Below are 20,203 nucleotides of genomic sequence, written 5' to 3'. Positions count from 1 at the left end.
GGTACGCAGTGGGCTTTCAGAGCACCACCTACATGTACTATTCCAGCACGTGCCATCTGAGGAACATGATCATGTGAACACGTGATTTCCTCATTTGAGTGTATTTACAGCTGAAGGCCTACATTAAGATCTGTGCTGTATAATTTCTATACCCAACCCTTGCCGACACATCAACAACTGAAAAACTACAAAGCCTCAAACATCTGCTGGAGTGTTTATTCTGTACCCATGCTGACCCTGGCAGCTTACACTTAGGATCCTCCCTTTCTGATAGAAGTGGTTAGATTCCCTTGCTTCTAGTTGTATTCCAAACTTCTAGTTGTATTTCTATTTTCAGCCCTAGCGACCTGCCATTTTCTACACAGGCTGCATTTGCTGGTGGAAATTTATCTGCCACCATGCATCTAGACTTTGGCTCCTGATAGGGGCCAGCTTGAACACGACAGTAACCTGGTGCTTGTGACAGGTGAGTAAATTGACACAGAAAATCCGATTCTTTTAGAACACGATCCTACTCCGTAAAACATTATAGAAGGTAGAAATAAAATATTTGGTTTAGTTTGAGGCATTCAGGATTTGGGGGTAGGGAGGGGAAAGACATTGAAAGATAACCCATTGCAAGACACCTTTTGTTAAAACAAGTGAAGAGGTGACTCGTTTTGCATGCCATTATTTCTAACTAAACTTAATTTATGGCCTGTCCACTCTCCTCCCAGCCTATTGCAAAAACCCCCATCACTACAGCAGTTTGAATGGGATATATGGCTAACGATACTCCACCTATGCACCGTTCGGTCTCCATGTCTTCTGGGAGGGTGTAGGATTTCTTGCACGTAACCACATGAGAGAAAAATTTCCTTTCAATGGAAATTATGAAACTTAAATTCTTGTATTATGTAGTCCTTCACCAGGGCAAAGCAGAGACATGTGAAACGATGGCCTGGTGGCAGGGAAGAGCAAAGGCACGACCCAGGAATGAAACACACAACTTAGGAATCAAACCCACGGTGTTCTGGCTTTCACACCAACAGTAGCTGAAAGACAGCTTGGAAAGATCCCTGTTCAGGCAACTGTGTGTCTCGCTGAATGATGTGGCAGGGACAAAGGCGCAGCATCAGAAGTGAGTCTAAACCATCTGTTAAATGTCATCATGCACAAAACGTGTTACTGCATTAGCTCCAGATCCAGGCATTCAGATTCACATTCTGGCTGGGATACTAAATGAAGAGCAGAAAACTCTTAAGCTAACAGAAGAGAAACATTAGCCATAATAAAAAAGGCTTGCAATTAATTACCCTGCTCAGAAAGAAGCCAGAAGGGGGTTAGCAGACAGGTACCACGTGCCAAGATTGATACTAAGCTGTCCGGGGTTTTGCAAAAACAGATTTCAAAAACCCTGAGGCGGACCCAGAGCTGGAATAGCTGATCAGGACTGAGATGCCCAGCAAAGAAAAGCAAACTTCTTTTGGCACTGGGAAAAATTCCGAGTTCCCCGGAGCAAGGTAATGCCATTGCTATTCTAAATACCTGCTCAAAATTATTTGAAGCGCAAACCCAAGAACTGAAGGCCTGAAGACGATCTCTTTTATAACAGTTTTATTCAAGTCTGTGTGCTCTAGTGTTGAGACAAGGCCTAGATCAGCATTACACTGTAATACAATAATTTTAGCCATTGAACCAAGCCTGCTTGGCATCCTTGGTTTACAATTTACAGTACATCCAAAAAAAGAGCAAAGAGAAAAGAAATCCCAAAACGCCAACAACTTCCATTAGCTCTTTGCTTCACTTAAATATTGTTCTATAACATAAAATAATTTAATACAAAAAAGAACTGTAATCCAAATACACATAATACATTGACACAGAACAGAGGAAAGATACAGTAGATTATGCACAAGAGTATTCAGTTGATGTGTTACCTACAGTGAAACAAACTGGACATTAATATAATTTAACTATTTAAGCCCAAGAGGGTCAGAGGCAACAAGTCCGGGTCACAAATAAAGCTTTTTAAAAAATAATGCAATCTTCTTTTCCTCTAAGCTTACTGCTGTACAGAAGTTAAAGGAAGGCTCCAACAAATCACTTAATTTGACAACATTTCATCACACAAACAAGAAAAACTTGGTGGCCTCTGTTATTTTACTCAACTCTGGGGTACGTTACCATTTGCTAATGTAACTGCTTCATTTCAGGTTCTTCAGGCAAAACATACCTTCAGGTGCTACTTCCATAGCAACAGACTTTTGAACACCACGAACAGAAGAGAAGACATACAGAGGTCTCCAAAATCAGACTGAAATACTTAAGTTGTAAGATGAATCCCAGTCCTGCAGAGTTTGGAGTTCCTTATGAAGTACCCAACACCCTCCACACAGTGATTTCAACACGGCAGGAACTATCCCGTATCTCAAAAAGAACAGACATGGGGGCATGATCTTACACTAGAGTAATCTACTCACCTGGTTCTTCAGATTTACAACATTGTACTTAGGAAAGTCAGGTCACTGATTTTTGCATCTGGCTTTAAATAGAAGCAGGAGCAGATCCACAATTAATAAGGCAAAAGAAAGAAGTAGCTTATAAAAAGGAGGAGGAAATACATTCTCTGGCTGAGAAATTCTTGGACTTTCAAAGCCACAGAAGAGACGTTTTTAAAAGCACAGGTATTTTCCCTGATTTTTCCACCACTGTTGCCTGGCCCACTCCATATAAGCCTCCCAAGTTAAGTCAGGCAAAATATCTCAGATGTTTCCAGCTTATCCTGAATTTTTGACAAAGAAATCATATATACCAGAACGTAGCGCTGCGCCAACAGCTGATAAACAAGAACCCATGAACTCTAGTAACAGTGGTGGATGTTGATCACTGCTGAACTTGTCAGGTCTGTTCACCAGCCTGGAGGGATGCATTTTTGAAATGAGAAAACACACCTGAGAGAAGGCCTCAGGTTAAACTGACATTTGCACGTACAACCTCCCCACACCACGTACGGCCCCTTTACAGCTGGCAATCTGCTAATGCAGAAGTTGTTGATCTTTCCTCCTGTATCAGAAAACATTCTCAAAGCTTACCCTGTTTACGGTAAGAACTAGCAGTCAAATAGGCATGGCATGTACAGTCATGGAAAGGCCACAGGAGTCAGCAATAAAACCAGCATTTACTTGTGAAGGAAACTCTTCCCTCGGGTAAATTGACTCTTTCCTTTGACAATCAATAGAGCTCGGACTTTCACCATTAACCTCTACAGGACGATCCCTCAGTTTAGATTTAAAGAGCTTTGCTGAACTGGGGTCTTGTACATTTTGACCCACAGATACATTCCATCGACTTCAGTGATGTTTAAGAACGTGATGAAGAGCTTACTTGAATTGAGGCCTCTTCCCTTTTCACTTGAAAGTTCATTACCCTAAATATGAACTTTTACTACTAGATGTTCTTGGCTTTACGTGGTTTCTTACTGTACTACCAAATGTGAGGGGCACAGGTACCTACTGACTTTAAGTGGATCTAGGTATATTCTCCACTTCAAATGTAGCCAACCCCCAAAGAGACCTACGCTGCACGAGAATGGATTTTACTCCCTGCAAAGACCACTGGCCAAACTCAAACCGTTCAACCGGCAAACACTCCTGTGCTTTTTTTTTTTTTTTGCTGTGACTTTATTCTTTACAGTCTAGGATAACCTTGAAAACAGAGCAATGGCAGAACTGATGCAGTAACACCTGCTTGAGATGCAGTGAGAAGTCAGCTCAGAGGTATTAGCTGCCCTAACTTGGACACAAATGCTAACCCTGTTGACACCGTAAGAGCTGCTCACTAAAGCATGCAAGGCAGAAGAACAAGCCTACTATGAATATCTGGGCAATCAGTCGAGTCATTCTGTGACACAGATTGGGCCTGGGAGAAAACACATTACACAAGTTGAGAAGTGGCCACATCCACAAATTCCAGAAGAACCCAAGAAAGAAGCTCAGTTCTCCTCCAGATGTAGTTAAACTCAAGAAGCTCAGTGTGCAACTGAGCTACGCCAAACAGTAATCAGAAGCCAAGTTTGTTCTGAAACTCAATGAGGAAAAACTAAATACAAGTGTTCCCAAAGAACTTGTTCATTTATATACTGAAATCTGCTGTTAGCAGCATTCTTATCGATGAAGCTTGTAAATACACCAGCATGTCTTCCTGCTCCATTCTAACCTCTACTGCAAAGAGAGCAAGACACAAAAGCATCAGGACACGGCTAGAACCATGTTTCTTCTCTCAGACCCATGTATCTCTCTTCAAGACGAGGAGGTTCGCGTTACCCAACCTCAACATCTCTTCTTTAGAAAACGCTAAATTGGAACTATCACAGTAGAAGAGGGAGACAGTGTCAATCAATCTGAAACAGCATATATAAAATGCATTATTCTAGTCTTACGTTGGAGTTTCAAGCCAACAACTTTTGAACTCAATGTAGGTTCTCACTAGCTATCCTGGCAGCTAAAATTTGAGCATGGGCAAGATCATAGAAAAGTATTTCTGAATAATGAAGCCCGCCCCTTCCCCCATGATTGTTTTTCAAATATTTCATTTTAAGCAAATAAAACTCGGGCATCCCTCCTGCAGAATTCTTCTAAGCACCCTTTTGCTTGCTGTGCATCCATCTGACCCATCAGCCACAGGTCTAACAGTAGCACACTTCAAGCTGAGCTTATAAACCCACTACATTACACATTACACGTGTCGAGGTTTCTTAGTATTAGCGACATTGGGCTGTCTGCACATTATTAGCATTCAGATACAATAGGGACTGTATTAGGATCTGATATGTTAGGAAAACAACACTGCAAATACAAGGAAACAGTCAGGATTGTGTGTAGGTGCACTTTAAGAGCACATGAGATTATTAAAAAATCTGTTTTCAAAAAGCAGACCTTCTTTTAAAAGCAGTAGTGACCAATATGAAATCACCACCTTTTGGCCTGTGGACAATCAGCTCTTCCACAGGTTGGAAAACACCAAGAAAAATGCCCTGCCTTGTTATTAATTGTTTATTTTGGAGATATACATAGTAAAAACAAGTATAATCTTACAAAACTGAATTGCTGGCTTTATTATTCCATCAGGAGTTTGCATGTTAGAGCCAAATACAAGTGTTTGACTCTGTCCTCCCATCATTCCAGCTTTAATTGCCTACTTAGAGCAATTCTTACCCAAACTTGCGCTTTCTTCCCAATTCCATCTCTGCAAATGAGGTAGTAAAATAAAACAAACCAACCAGAAATTAAATAACTACACATTCCTCAAATTACTTACCTATGATGCCAAGAGATTACCAAGCAGCTTGTATCCCTCTGTCCTCTGACTGCATTAGGAAGGATAATTTCACTCTTTTATTTGCTATTTCCTGCCAACCTCTGCTTTAACTTCTCCCAGTTGAGTTTTATACTTCTAGCCTGGAAACATTTTAGGTCAAAGCACACCGAAAACATGGATTGGTTTTTGTCTCAGGCCAAGTACTACGGTAACAAGAATTAATAACCGATAAAGATGGGATGGTGCAGAATTCTAATTGAGAGATGAGGAGAGCCAGTGATAGCGCACTTCTTTCCACAGGGGTGTACACACATTAGTAAATAGGAAGATATGAAATGTTTATTGTGCTGGTATTTGGCCTGATGTGTGATGAATAGCTGAAAACTACAACCAGGAGTTCCCTCCAAAAAACAACCTCAGGCCCTAGCAAGGAGGCATGTGAGAGAGAAGGCACCTAGGAATCCAGGATGCACGTATTTCACAGGCTTGAAAAAAACAAACCAAAACCCAAACAGTTCAAGGAACCTTTCTCAGTAGGAAAATTATGTTCCCAGCCATTTAGAACCAAAGAAAAAAAGATTTTTCACTCAAGTACAGCAGGAGATGAAGCGTATTTCTTGTCTACAAACACAGATGAAATGCTGAAGACTTCCCAGTTGCAAAAGAAGGGAGATCCTTGTTAGAGGAACAATAATACCAGTAGCTGCATCAGACCCACCACCCAGTCACCGGTGGGAAATTACCTTTTAGTTAAACACACACACCGCTTAGCCTGGGAATGACTACTTTTAAGATACAAAAATAAAGCTGATGTAGGTCATTTCAGAAACTGTATTCATCTCTGATCAATGGCAAAGCTGCTTAAAAAAGCTGAGCATGAGAAAGAACAAAAGCAGATGCACATTTTAACTACAGCATGTGACTTTCTACTAGCATGTTCAATAGAGGGAGCAGCAGAATAAGCCATAAATGCATTTCCATACTGCCTCGTGGAACTGTGAAAGCAGGGCTGAGGAAACAATAAACATAAGTTCTTCTTTAGACCCTTTTGTTTGTTAACCACAAAAAAAAAAAAAAAAAAAAAAAAAAAAAGAGGAAAATCTAAACCACAAACTGGATTGGAAATAGAAAAAGACAAAAAATTTGGTTACAGATCCTTTCCTGTCCAGCTAGATACAATACCACTGGCTGTGCAAACCACCATATTCTAATCCTACAACAGGAAATTTAACAGAATAACATAGGAAGGTATTCTTTCCTAAAGGAATCTGAATTATATGATCAACCAAATGTTTACGAAGCCTGAAAGTTACTCTCTGTGACAGCATGAGTATGTTTTCACTCTCTTTGTACATAAATGCTGTATTTATTGCCTGTTTGCAAATACGTTTTACACATGCCTATCCCCTCACTCTTAATGTCCAGTTTTACCCAAATTATAGCCTTGAGTTATAAATATGAAAGCTAAGAAACTGCATTGCAACAATAGGATAGGGATCAGAAAACTTCATTTCTAAGTATAGGCATCCTTGTTTCGTACTGAAAAAAGTGAAGCCAAAAGGAGGACCTGTATCATCCTGCAAGATATAAACCTTCTTATTTGCCACAGAGTTGGTAAGAGTTCTTGAGAATATTTCCAAAATGCATGGAAAAGGTTAGAAAGCAATAAGCACTTTTTCCAAGAAGAAAGGTTTCAAAAAACCCAAAAGAAATAAACACAGTGGTATTAGCTTAAAATGACTTACAAAAGTAACAGACTATCATTGAATTTTGGGATACAGTATTAGTTTGGTTCCATAAATCTAATGAGACTCCAGCTCCCCATATTCATCCCACAGAGATGAATTAAGTTTCAAATAAAAGTTAAGCTCAAGATAGAAAGGTGACTCAAGATGGAAGGTTTCTTGTAATTTTCTATTTAACAGAATACTCCAGATGACAAATACCTTTCTTTACTTGACCATTACCTCCTCACCTTCAACAGAAAGATAGGTATCCGGCATCATGACAAACTGAAGTAACATCTCTATGCAGTATTGTCCATAAAGTCTTAGGATAGCAGCATGCTATGAAGAGGAAGACAACTACTCCCATTCCTAGAGGTACAGAAAATACTTCATCATAAAAGCATGCCAAACCAGAACTGGTCTTTCCACATCAATAATGAAAAATTCACTTTTCTAACAAAATGAGTATTTTCAAACCATTACAAAGAGAATATTTTCCTGAGGTTCCCTGCCCCATACTGAGCATCAACACACTGCAATAATAATCTCATGGAAAAAACCAAACCTATAAAAAGTTATATTTGCGCCTCTAAAGAGTATTGAAAGGAGATACTTGCTGGCAAACAGTCCATAGGAAGCAACTGTATTAGAAAAAATCCGTAACTATTGTCATTTTAGTTTTGACACAAAAGCTTTCTTCTCTCTACCTGTCCCACACTCAATTTCTGTGAAAACAGTAGAAATTTATCCAAAAATTTGTCATTTTTGCACTGGTTGCTATGTCTGTGCCTTCCCTCCAACTTTACAGGAAAAACAAACAGGCTACAAGGGCAGCATATTTTGAAGGGCTGGCCAATTTTTTTCTATTTCCTAAATCAGCACATCAGTAACATAAATTAGTAATACATACTGCCAGCTGGCTCTTTGAAAGAAAATACATATCTATTTCCAGAACAGAAAATTCTCAGCAACAATCTTACTACTATCAGTTAAAAAATTCGTCACTTCCTCTGAGCCCTAGAAATACTTTAACACATTTTACCCCATTCCTTTGTCATTATGTTTTAGACTGCTCAGTGCTCTCATATTATCTTTTTCTCATTTTCTCAGAAAAAAAAAGTGCAACTTATTCAGATATTTAAGAAACAATATATTTATTAGAATTTTTTATAGCAAGATTTTCACCATCTTCCTCAAGAACACTGCTGGAAAAGTATGTCAATCAACATAATTATGAAACTTTTGTCTCATTGACAAACGGGAATACAAGAAACCAGTAGAATAAAAGATTTGTGAGCTGACTGGCTCATATCTTCTCGGTGTCTTGTGGACTACAGTGAAGCACTCCTTTGGAGATTTGGAGCACCTCAGCTCCCACAGCTGGGAAGGAAAAAACCCAACAGATTAAGAAAGGAGAGAAATCAAGCCAGGATGGGAGAGACAGATATAGCGAGAGGTTAGGAGCTAGCTCAAACACGCACAGAGCCTCTGGCCTCAGGACACCAGTTGCAACAAATTTTGGGACGCGTAAGGTAAAATGCCTGACAACTCTTTGCCTTGAGAGCTTTCTCTGCCTGTCAGAGAATACCCCACCACCTGCTAAAATGATAGCTTTGTTTCTACAACAGACTGCTCTTGCCCAATACCTCAGGTATTGGAACGGAACTATTCTGGGTGATGTCTTCGCAAAGCAGAGGATGCTTCCTATGACTTTTGTAATGATACTTTTTGCATAGAAAGCATTACACATCAGAACAGCTCATCCAGTTTTGTTTCAGACTTTTTAGAATAGTAAGACAGACTAGGAAAAATAGATAATTTCAATCTCCTGTTTCATGTCCCTCTGACAGTCTCTGACTGGGCTTTCCTTTCACTTATTTCTATACCACAATTGAAATGAACCATCTGTTTGGACGGGTTTTGCCTTTTTTTTTTTTTTTTTTTTTTTTTTTTTAGTTTCAGGATCACAAACCGAGTTTTCAGAAATGGAAAGCAAGTGGATGAATGCTTAAGAAATCAACAATGTTAAAATGTTAAAGACTTACATTTAACAAAAGTGCCGGAAACGTAAGTATCTTAGCCCCACAGCAGAATACCTTGTCTACACAGTCAACAGTCTATCCAGCCTCAGCAGCTAGCACACACGTTATTAAGGCTAGCTCTGGAGCATTCAATAGGAAAGTAAAAAGTACTTCTGCCATTAAACACATTTCATGGAACATGATAAACAAGAAACGTGCAAACCTTTCTACACGAAAGCATACTGCAACCGCTTGAAAAAAGGGTGCACTTGACTAATGCTGGTTCTAGCCCTCAAAAAGAATTAAAAAAACTTAAGTACAGTACTTCCCCACACATGCTGGTTTTTAACATCAGGTTACAAACATCTAAACACTCAGGTTCTCTGTGCTGACAGCTGCAGGAAAGTATTCATCTTCACTGCCCAGGGACTGGACTTCCCTAACAGGATGACTGCTGCATTGGCAGCACTTTCAAATCGGTTATTTGCACCCAAATGGTCAGTCCATTAGCAAAACAAGCACAGATCTGTACAAAAAGAGTGAACAGATATGCTGTACCCTGCAATAAAGCAGCCTACCCTATTACGCTCACATAAAGGCCACGCACCTCATTTATCTTGCCAAAACTGGGAAAGAGTGAAGCTCTCACCAAGGCCAGTAAGATACACCTGCAGAGACACAGACACCCTGGCAGCCTCTGCGCAGAAAGCTATGAGCACAGGCACACCTGACCTGTGTGACTTCCTCCTTCAAGACAGGGGTCTGTTCTTGCTCCAGAGTTAGGAGTTTTTACATATTTGAACAAGAATAAAGTTTTACATGTCTATAGTGCCTTTCACTCAAAGATCTCAAAGGACTTTATACCTATTACTTATGTCCCGACCCCTCCCCCTGTGAGGTAGGTATTATCCCTATTATTTACAGATGGGGAAATTCAGGCACAGAGGTTACATTATTTGCCCAAGGTCACACAGTGAGTAAGTGACAAAACAAAACAGAATTCAGATGTTCTGATTCCTGTTTGCACAATCCAACTACTAATAACACAAGCCTCAGTTTCAAAAAAGCCTTAAACAATTATCAGTGTGCATAAGAACAGTCTTGGGTTTCAAGGACCACTCCTAAAAAGAATAAGAAAGGAGGAAAAATCGGAAGAAAAAAGCGAGGGGACACAAAACTTACTGCTGAAAGCTAACACAGGTTCAAAGAAAGAGTTCCTGCTAATTCCCTTCCCAAAGCTGAAACAGCTGACTACGAGCCTGGGATAAAGTGGGTGGGAAAAGGAGGCTGATGGAATCAAAGTTTGAAACAAAAAAGCAAGCTAGAATAAACAGCCATACCATAAAGCCCTTGTCTTTTTGAAAGCACAGGGTCATAGAAAAATAGGGCTGAGAGGGACCTCAAGAGATCACTGAAGTCCGTCCATCCAACCTGCCTTGAAGCCAGGATCAACTACACCTACTCATTCCCAACAGTCTAGTTGGTCTGTTCTCAAAGACCTCCATCAGTGAGATGCCATGCCCTTCCTCTGCAATCTGTTCCACCTTGCACTATCACATGAGCAAAAGAGGGCAAGCGAGTGTACGACAGATACTTCTGCTCCCTCGGTGGGGGTACCATGATTCTCAGGGCTATCTAATGATCTGAATACATTTCAGAGAAGGTAGTCTCCAGGTATTTACTTGTTTCTGTCCTGGATTCCTTGAGAAAACATCAAACACTGGTGTCTGCTCTAGTGTAATACTTGAGTTTTGAAAATACTGATTAATACCAGCATAGATACCAATATACTTACTGCAAGTGCCAAATCCTGCAAGGTCAGTAACAAAGACTTTGATATGATAATTTTAGCTCATTGCAGATTCAAATTGCAACAAGAGGGCAGGGAAGACTACAGAAAAACCCCACAGCAAAAGTCAGCAGCTCAGAGTTGCCAAGTTTTGTCCCACTGCAGACAAAAATCAGGCAGTCAAACAACAACACATCTTCAGCAGAGGCAGCACCATATGATCTCTGTAGCATCCCTCCATCTCATCTGTCTTCAAAGTGCATTCTCAGTGCAAAAAGTAGGATTGAATTTAGAGGGGCTCACTGTCCCCAGTGGATTTCATACTAAGACCAGAATTCTTGCTTGAGTTCATATGCTGCAGCTTTGTGTGTGTTAAGTTCACTTCTGCATAGCGGAATGGTGCTGTCCTGGCTCTGCCCCTCAGCATCTATGTCCAACAGTGTCCGCTCCTCTACAGGAAGACCCACCTGGAAAGGAAGCAGCGCAGGCAGTCCAGGTCTCTCTTCTACAGTGCTGCTGCTACTAGCAAAACAGGAGTCCAGATTGCTTGGAGTATCAGTACTTGAACTGTTGGCAGAAGACTCACCCTTGGCATTGCTGGGTGACACAAACCACCAGGGATCAAGCCGCTGCCGACTGGCTGCAGGACGTGGCCGGGGCAGGAACTCCAATGTCTTGGGTCTTTCCAGTGTGGGGTCCTGCTGTGCATTCCATCGTCTTGGGGTTGGAGGAAAAACAAGGTTGGGGTCTGGCAGGCGAGGGACCTCATTGGGATCTCTACTTGGACTAGGTGTTTTTAATACACCTATCCAAAACAGAGAATGTAAGAGAAGAGGGAAACACGTTAGATGTCACTGCTAAATGGTTCCAACAGATCTTAGTTACTGTATGTATACTGTGAAAATATTTTCAAAGCAAAAAGCCTCCATTCAGAACCTACAAACTCCGTATCTTCAAGATTACGCCAATCTGAAGTGAATAATTGGCTTCTTTCCCCCTATGCTGTTCTCAACACATTGCAAGACACCTGTTTGAATGACCTAGCACAAGCAGCAAATTCTGTTCATTCTCTCATTTGCTTTCTTCAATTTTCAGACTGGAGAGCATGGATATAACCTCCTACCAGAGGTGAGGACTCTCCAAATCCTTCAGAGGGCACATTACCCTTTAACAGCTTGACTGGATCAGGGAGACACTTGCACAGCAGGATACGCGGCACTGTTTGCAGTGAGCAGGACCAACCTCCTGGATGAGCCATTTAACACTGCCTACTGTGGATGCTTCCTAGTTTGTTTCTGTTTAGAGGTAGGGTACAGTGGGGGTTTTGGTTTGGGGTTTTTTTTTGGTGTTATTTTTGTGGGTTTTGTTTGTTTTGTGTTTTGGTTTTGTTTTTTTTTTTAATAAACACAACATAACTTTTAAATTTTCATGAATACCATTTTAATGAGTATTCTCAGCTGCATTAACCCACATTTTACTGCAGACTGCCATTCAACAGACAACATCACATTTTGTTTTACCATTGGGAAAAGTCTAATTAAAATCGGATTTTAATTTATTATTCTAGTCCTTTTTTTTTCCCTCTGAATTACTAGGGCAAGAAAACAGGAAAGCATTTTTGAAGCTATCAAGTCACAGCCACCCCTAAAGACTGCAGCGGTGAGAACACTACCTACCCAGGAAGATCCCTCTTGCTTGCAAAGGAATAAGAGCAACAGTGGCACAGCCCCAAACTACGTTAAAGATCCAGTTTTCACTGCCTTAAAGATCAAAATTGACTTTGAAATTGTAACAGCAATACAAAAAAGTGTATAAAGGCAGTGGAGATGGAATCCTTGAGGAACTGCTAAAAATGTGCAGTATTTGTACTTTGGTACCATCTTCGTCTAAGAAACAATACTATGCTCTGCCTCACAGCACAGGGGAGCAGAGAGAGTTCAGTTCCTTAGCGCAGAGATGCTGGAACAGAGACCATTACTGCATTATTCTGTTCATTATTTGTGTAAAGACAACATCCAAAAGCTCTTCTTGTGGGCTGGCCATCACAATGGATGCTGCATAAGTAACGCATTTACTTCCTAACAAGTAATTATACTGTTTGGGTCTTTATTCTGAAGGGGAAAAGGAAGAAGGCTGAAAACCTACCTGCTCCCAGTGCTCCAGTTAAACAGCTACTGGAAGGGCATCCACTGGTTGGGCACCCATTGACAACTAGTCCATTCCCTTTGATGGCCCCATCAGAAGGTGTGCGCCTGTGCCCGCTTTGCTGGGTATGGGAAGAGAGCGTCACATGTGTGGGAGTCAGGGACTGGTTGGGGTCTTGTTTGAATCTCTCAATCTGGACATTGACTAGTGGGTTGGTAATGGCTGGCAAGGGAGCCTTGACTGTCACCGGGCTGACGGGCATTTCATACACCACAATCTCATCACTGTCTGAGCGCAGCAGGGACCGGGTGGAATTACATTCGGAAATGGAAGACAGGGAAAGAAGGGTGAGGGATGTGGATGGCTCGCCTAGCAACAACATGGGATCCTCTTTCTTGAAGATCTTTCGGGAAGGTGGACTAGTGCTCCTGCGCGGGCGTCCAGCTCGCTGGAATATGCTGTCACGCTTCTTCTTCTCTTCCTTGGGTGCCTCTGGCTCCTCCTCAATCAGCAGCTGACACTTCCCTGCTTCTAACAGGTCAAAACCCAGGCCTGCAGCAGCCAGCACTGCTCCACAGCCAAGCAACGCAACCTCACATCGCTTGTGGTGGGAGCCACTACGTTTGAGGCTGTTGGTGGGTGTCAGCTGTGGAGTACTAGTAGCAGAGTTCACAGGGGTGGACTCCTCATTGGCATCACTAGAAGGGCCATCCCAGTCTTCATTCTTCTGAAATGGGATGCAGAGGTATGACTGATTGTGCCCAGGTGAAGGGTGCACTTTGCCCTCCCCATTAAGACATTCGCTGTCTTCATCATCTGGAAAGCAAATGAAAAGAGACTTAGCATGGCTGTAACGCTTCCACTGGCAAATTTAGCTGTCTTACAAATATACATGAAAATGGGCTTTTCCTCAGAAGATACAACTGTCCTCATCACAAGCATCAATCACCACCTGCCAAATACTCACAGGCTATTGTCTCCAAAGCAGATAGGCGGAGGCAAGTAACTGGAAACACTATCAAAGCGGAAGAAATTAGTGACACTTTAATCTATTTGGGATCAATTGCAGAACAGCATTTCAGAAGCAATCTACACCTCAGTTACTTCTAGAGTAAATTTATATGTGTGGGAGTAAGGAGCAAAAGGTAGGAAAATTAGAAGACCTCTCCTTGCAAGTGAAGGTGTAACCATGCTGCACATCTAAATATCATTAACAGGAAAGGAGCCGAGAGGTAGCACGGAGCTGGAGGGGAATTAAGAGAAGAACAAGCAGAGAGGTGAACAAAAAGAAACTCCAGAAAGAGAAAGCAATTACTTCACAAAGAAGGAAAATGGATACCACCAAAAGGAAAACACTGCTGTAAGGCACTAGACGGAGGTCAGGAAAGGAGACATTCATTCAAACGTGAATGAAAGTGGGGATGAGAACATAAAGTCCAGGGAATTTCTTTACCCATCTCTGCTAAGCTGGTGAATCCTGGAAAAGCAGGCGCAGTTCTCTGGATCTTCCCGAGGTTCGGTGCACTGGATGACCACTGTTTGTATCCTTCTACCAGAGCTTTCAGACTGAAATAGTGGAAAGATGGGACAAAATGTACCATGCTCACAACCAATTTTCATTCCCCTCTTCTATATTCTCTATTGTTCTGCTTAGGGTATGCATCTTAATTACATAGATGTGAAGTCCTCCCATAGCAAGACATTTTGCAACATCTTTACAGCATCTTAAAATATAAAAAAGGTCAAAAAGTCTCTCCCTCATTTGTTACACCATGGCAGTCAAAAGACCTCTGCTGATAACCAACAGCTATGAATGCAGAATAATACAAAGCACTACAAAAAATCAGATTTTCTTTTTAAACCAAGGCAAACGTAGCATGGCAGGTAAAAAAATAAAGTACTCAGCAGGAGGAGGGGAAAAAATATCTTCAAAAGCATTTCCATGTGAAATACACATGAACAATGAAAGTCAAAGATCACTCACTGGAACAATAATATGCTAACGTCATTGTAATAGCAAAGTCATGCCTCTATACTATAAAGCCCAATATTTTTCCTTTAAAGAAAACACTCCGTTGAAGTACAGAGAGTTGAAAGCATAAATTCCAGATTATGGAAAGATAGGTAACTAAAATCATAAATCACGTCATTGTCTCTTTTACTTCCAGAAAAAAATGCCCAAAGCCCACAGAAATGAACAATTCATAAACCCCAAACCAAATCCCTGCTTTGACGTCATCTGCATTTAAAGGTATGTCACCAGACACCTGAGCTTATTAGTAGTACCTATACATAGGTATTCATTACCTTCATCCTATTTTTCCCCAGACTACTTTCATGACATCAGAAACAACTTTAGTAAGCGGCACAACCTGCTGACATATCAACACTCAGAAAAGTTTTATTGTTCAGTTACCAATATACTTCTTACTGAAAAAAGAGAAAACTTAGAAGATGAGACATCTTCCAGCTCCATTACTAACGTGCTTTGTTCTTTGATAAGACATGTGATTCATTACAATCCTTCCCTCACACAGAAAGGAGGATATGAGCATATAGAAGTTGTCGCTCATGATTCTTAATTTCCACGAGAATCACTCTGCATTTCTGAAATGGCTTCCATTGCTGGATTTCAAAGTTTTATTATATCAAGGGGTTTTTGCCTTGGTATGTATTTTTCCTCTATTCGCTACCTGAGATGCCCTACTCATCACCAAAGTATATTGCTATAGCAAGGTCACAAGGTCTAAGCTTGATTCAGCACTTGTTCAGTCGGTCGATGACTGTGCTTTAGGCATTACACTAAAAGTACCCTGTGCAGTTCTCAGCTGTCTTGAAAGTCCATCATTTTTCCCCCATTAACCATTCCAGCACATGCAGTACCCTGCTATGAACCTGCACCCAGACAGCACAGTGCTGAATCCTACTTGTCAAGACAGACAACCAGATGGTTTTACAACAGAGATGCAATTCAGTGTGGGGGTCTGTTCTTATCCGCTTCCTCCATACTATGCTCAGCTATGTAACACAACTCACCAAATAATGTATGTTGTACCTAAATTATCCATGTGTACAACATACATAGTTAGGATAAGCACTATAAGTAGAACAGCATATTAAGGGAAAGTTGGCGGGTGAAAATGAACCATGTTAGCAGTGTGATTACCTCCAAAAGTAAATGTCAAAAGCCTTATAATATGAGAAGACAGCTATTGAGGAAGGGGAGATTTCCATGGAGCTGGGAAAACACATACTATGCTCTCTATATGCAGAGATAGCAAAGTTGTAAGCGGTAGGTAGCAGTAATCTTCAGTTTAGCACTCACTTTACAGTCAGTTATCTTAAGGGTCTTGGCAATTGCCCCTTATTATACAGCAGGACACATCAACTTAGTTTGCTTCCTTATGACTGCTCAGAGCAATCATCCCTTGCAAAAAACAGACTAAAGATCTGCTGTTACTGAAAAAGCACAGATCAATCTGAACAGAAAGATAAATATCTACCAGAATAATTTCAAGGCCTGCTATGTTTGCTTTAAGGTTATAGAATATTTATCCTTCCCTTTTATTTTTCGCTCCTCCTCTCTCTCTCTCTCCCAAATTACAAGCAGACCCCAACAACCTGTGCAGAGGAGCTCTTAATTAGACAGTACTGCTCATTTGAAAACAATTCAAAACATGCTGACTTAAGAGTACACTCCTACTACAGCAGTATTGTCTGTTACTGCTCCAAGGAAAGAGCAACTGGAATGATTTGAAAGCACTAGCAGCAAAACTATCTCAGTCACCAGTATGACAATTCAGGACCCTGAAGACTTCTTACCTGTAATCTATTTAGATTAAATAACAGGAAGGCTATTACTCTGTTTGTTTTATTAAGGCTGAGTTACTTCTCTGTTGCCTTTTCCTATTGGGAAGTCAAAAATACCTCTCTTTAGAAGTGATAAGGTGACAAGGCTCAGAAAGTTACAAAAAACACCCCCAACTTCACTACAACTCTAAGATGGCATCTCTGGTGTCTTAATACCATCCTGTAATACCATGTTGAGGCATGAATACAATACTGTCACGAATAAAAAGTGTCTGTTCCAAGGCTCACCCCTATTTAGCTTGCAAGATTTTAAGAGATAACTGTTAAAGGACTACAACTATCCTACATCCTACATCCAGCGTCACCTTCCATAAAATCAGTAACTTACCCATACCACAGCAACACTCTGAGATTAATCAATGCCAAGTTTAAAGACAATTAAGATTTCACCATATATCCTTCAGAATATACCATAAGATCACAACTGAACTGTCACAACACTAGTCCAACATAAAGCTTCATCCAGTCTCTGCAATTCAGCACAGGAACCTTCTGCTTCTGTGCGCTCCTTATGCTCAAAGATAAATGCAGAAGGGTGAATAATCACTGTATAATCTTTTAATGACTGCCTTTACTTGATATTAATTATAAGTCAGTTTACTCATGCTAGAGAATTTCACTGCAATTCCCACTGCACATCTTGCCTAAATTTGGAATTACCTCCTGTGCAGAACACATGGAAAATGACAAAAAAGATGAATCTTCAAGTTCCCTTGATCATAGAGTCATGTACGCAACTGGAATAGCAGCGCTGCTGCTACCAGAGCGATGTCATGGAGAAGACTTAAACTGGACTTTTCTATCCTAAGTTTCAGTCTTAACTTTACTTCAATTTTTATCCTCCTACCTCTAAAATCAGAATTAAAAAACACCAAAAAATAGCAAGCACTCTACCTTTTGAGTCACTAATGTTTACTGCAACTCTGCTCCCTTTAATTTAAAGTCTGCAGTCTGGCACGATCTCAGCAAGAAGCAGTACTTCATTGTATGTTAACCATACTGCTCTCTTGGCAAAACTATCACATTTCAGATACCCTGCAAAACGCCACAGCCGTATTGAGTCTCCCTGAAAAAGGTGATGAATACTATAGAACATCTCAGTTGTAGAGAGAACAGGATAGTTTTAAAAGCAAGCAAAGTTATCAAGCAACTACTTTCCAGCTGTCTGTGCCCAAAAGCAATTTAGTGCTTCAGACTACAGTAATGAACAGGAAACTCAAGAGCTTTATTCCCAGAATTCTAAGAACATGATTTCAAAGTAGAAGTGTTTTTCTACCAGCTTCAGTGATCTCCTGCCCTTTTATACAATTAATGACTGGAAAGTGTGACAACTATTTTAATTCTGTAGAATGATATACTTCATCTGTAGATCAGGTAAAGTATAGGCAGCAGTCAAAGAAGCTTCCTCCACATTGCCCTGTTATATATCAAGAGTACCTTTGAGGGAGAACATACTTTAATGTCATTAGAACACTTGGATTCAGGCCCTTTTGCAGAGGACGGCAATAGTGATGTATTATATAAACACCTATTTTCCAGGAATTTCACACCTGAGCACATTAATATTAAAGATTAATTATAACCAGTTATTTTAGTTTCCCTGCTAAAAAATATGGCAACAGTCAAACTATCAATTTAGCAGGGGAAAAAGCTTCAAACTCCAGTAAAAATCACAAGGCATTCAAACCTCTTAGAAGATCAAAATATTTCTATGTTTAAAGCAGCATTTTGGCAATGATCCATTGGAGTCCTGTTATGGATAATCCACACACACAAAAAAAACCCCGAAGCCACAGAACAAGAATCTATAGAAACAGAGGTACAACCTGTATCTCTGCAAAAATCACTTTCAGGATCTATTCACTCAACATACGTATCCTTTTCAAAAGCCCAAAGAAAAGATATTGGCCTGGCTCTACCAGATACTTTTTAAATAATAGGATTTAAGACAACAAAAAGCATAGCTGAGGATTGTAAAGAGAAGTAGCTTCAGATATGATATGAAGCTACAGAAAGTTGAGCCTGAAAATAAAGAAAAGCTACTAGAGAAAATTTTGCACAGCTAGGAAGTTATACTGCTTACAAATACACATAACAAGGGAAAGCAGACAGTGAAAGCATCAGTGCTGAAGGGACTAACAAGGGGCTGAATGCAATGCAGTTTTGTAATCTGTTCTGAATCCCTGACTTCTCTGGTAGAGCAAATAAGTTTGGAAGCAGAAAAGTGTTTCCAAGAACATAGGCAAATCTCCTGTGAGCCAGATCACAACCAGCTCCAGAACCTGGAAACCAGTCTGATTCCAGGCCCTCTCTTACCCATCTTCGCCTGCACCTAGCTCCTTGTGACAAAGTGAGCTCGGTCCCCAAGTACGTCCCTTTTTCTTCTGGCCTCTCTTCTCTTCCTCCTCTCCTTCCTCCTTTGGAAGGACTGAGCTTCGTCCCCACGTTTTACTGCTTTCAGCAGGAGTCACTTCACAAGAGGGAAGAACAGGGGAAAAAGGGAAAGAAAAACAGATACACAAATTAAAGAATTGGTTCCACAGCAACATAAAGAATAAAATATGGGCTGGAACAGGAATAGTAATGAAAACATCCACTTAGGCCTCTTTCCCATAATTCTGGCCATTTATAAACACAGATCTAACAACCATATCCCTTCAAAATTAGTATAGATAGACTTTACAGCTTTATTCCATCACTGGTTTCTCTTTCAGAACTGCCAGTTTGATACCCAACATAAAAATGCCATGACATCCAATACAAACACTACACAGTTAGTAACACCCCTTTCATACTTCTAATACATGCTTGTCCACCTAATTGTCTTTTATTATGTGAACACTATTTTCATGGCAAGCACCCTTGTTTTTCTTTCCTTCCAACAGTAATTTAATCCACTTCAATAATGTTTCACAGATCTATTCTGCAAATTAGTATTTTTAAAAATTAACTTGTATACTTAAGGAATGTATTTTCTATACAATCAAACAGCTTTCTTTCAAGAATGTGGGTAAGTAAGATTTGGTCTCCAAAGAAGGCAATACTGGCCCCCATCACCAACACCAACATTTTTCTCTCTAAATGCATACGTGCAGAGCATAAGCCAAACATGTTAGTATTTTTTTTATTTATTTTTACAGTCCTGTCCTAGATATAGAATCTTGGCATCTTACCACGCTGACAGACTGCACATTTCCCAAATTCAATACTACATTGAGCTCCTTACACTGTATGGCCCTGAGTCTGGGAATAATGGTAGGACTTGCAGGGGGGCTGGAGCAGCTACTGATCAAGCTTTTCCTTTTATCCATCGTTGGAGAAGCCTGCACAGTGAATTTATGCTGGAAATCTGT

At 40.5% G+C, this 20,203-nt stretch overlaps 1 protein-coding gene across 1 annotated transcript in view; it reads right to left on the bottom strand.

Annotated features, from left to right (window-relative positions):
* Window positions 1-11,158: 11,158 nt before the first annotated feature.
* The window catches only part of MAP3K9 (mitogen-activated protein kinase kinase kinase 9), a 49,426-nt gene continuing 40,381 nt past the window's right edge, over window positions 11,159-20,203 (bottom strand). Inside the window, exons 7-11 of the mRNA XM_074149008.1 lie at window positions 20,077-20,199; window positions 19,167-19,320; window positions 14,434-14,546; window positions 12,981-13,796; window positions 11,159-11,640 (exon numbers count right to left, since the gene is read on the bottom strand). Coding sequence (XP_074005109.1) covers window positions 11,159-11,640; window positions 12,981-13,796; window positions 14,434-14,546; window positions 19,167-19,320; window positions 20,077-20,199 — 1,688 coding nt within the window. The remainder of the gene's footprint in view (window positions 11,641-12,980; window positions 13,797-14,433; window positions 14,547-19,166; window positions 19,321-20,076; window positions 20,200-20,203) is intronic.

This window comes from Numenius arquata, chromosome 6 (genome assembly GCF_964106895.1).
Source record: "Numenius arquata chromosome 6, bNumArq3.hap1.1, whole genome shotgun sequence".
In the NCBI taxonomy this organism is placed as follows: domain Eukaryota; kingdom Metazoa; phylum Chordata; class Aves; order Charadriiformes; family Scolopacidae; genus Numenius; species Numenius arquata.
The sequence above is the reverse complement of the archived record's forward strand: the minus strand, read 5'-3'. Positions and strand labels throughout refer to the sequence as shown.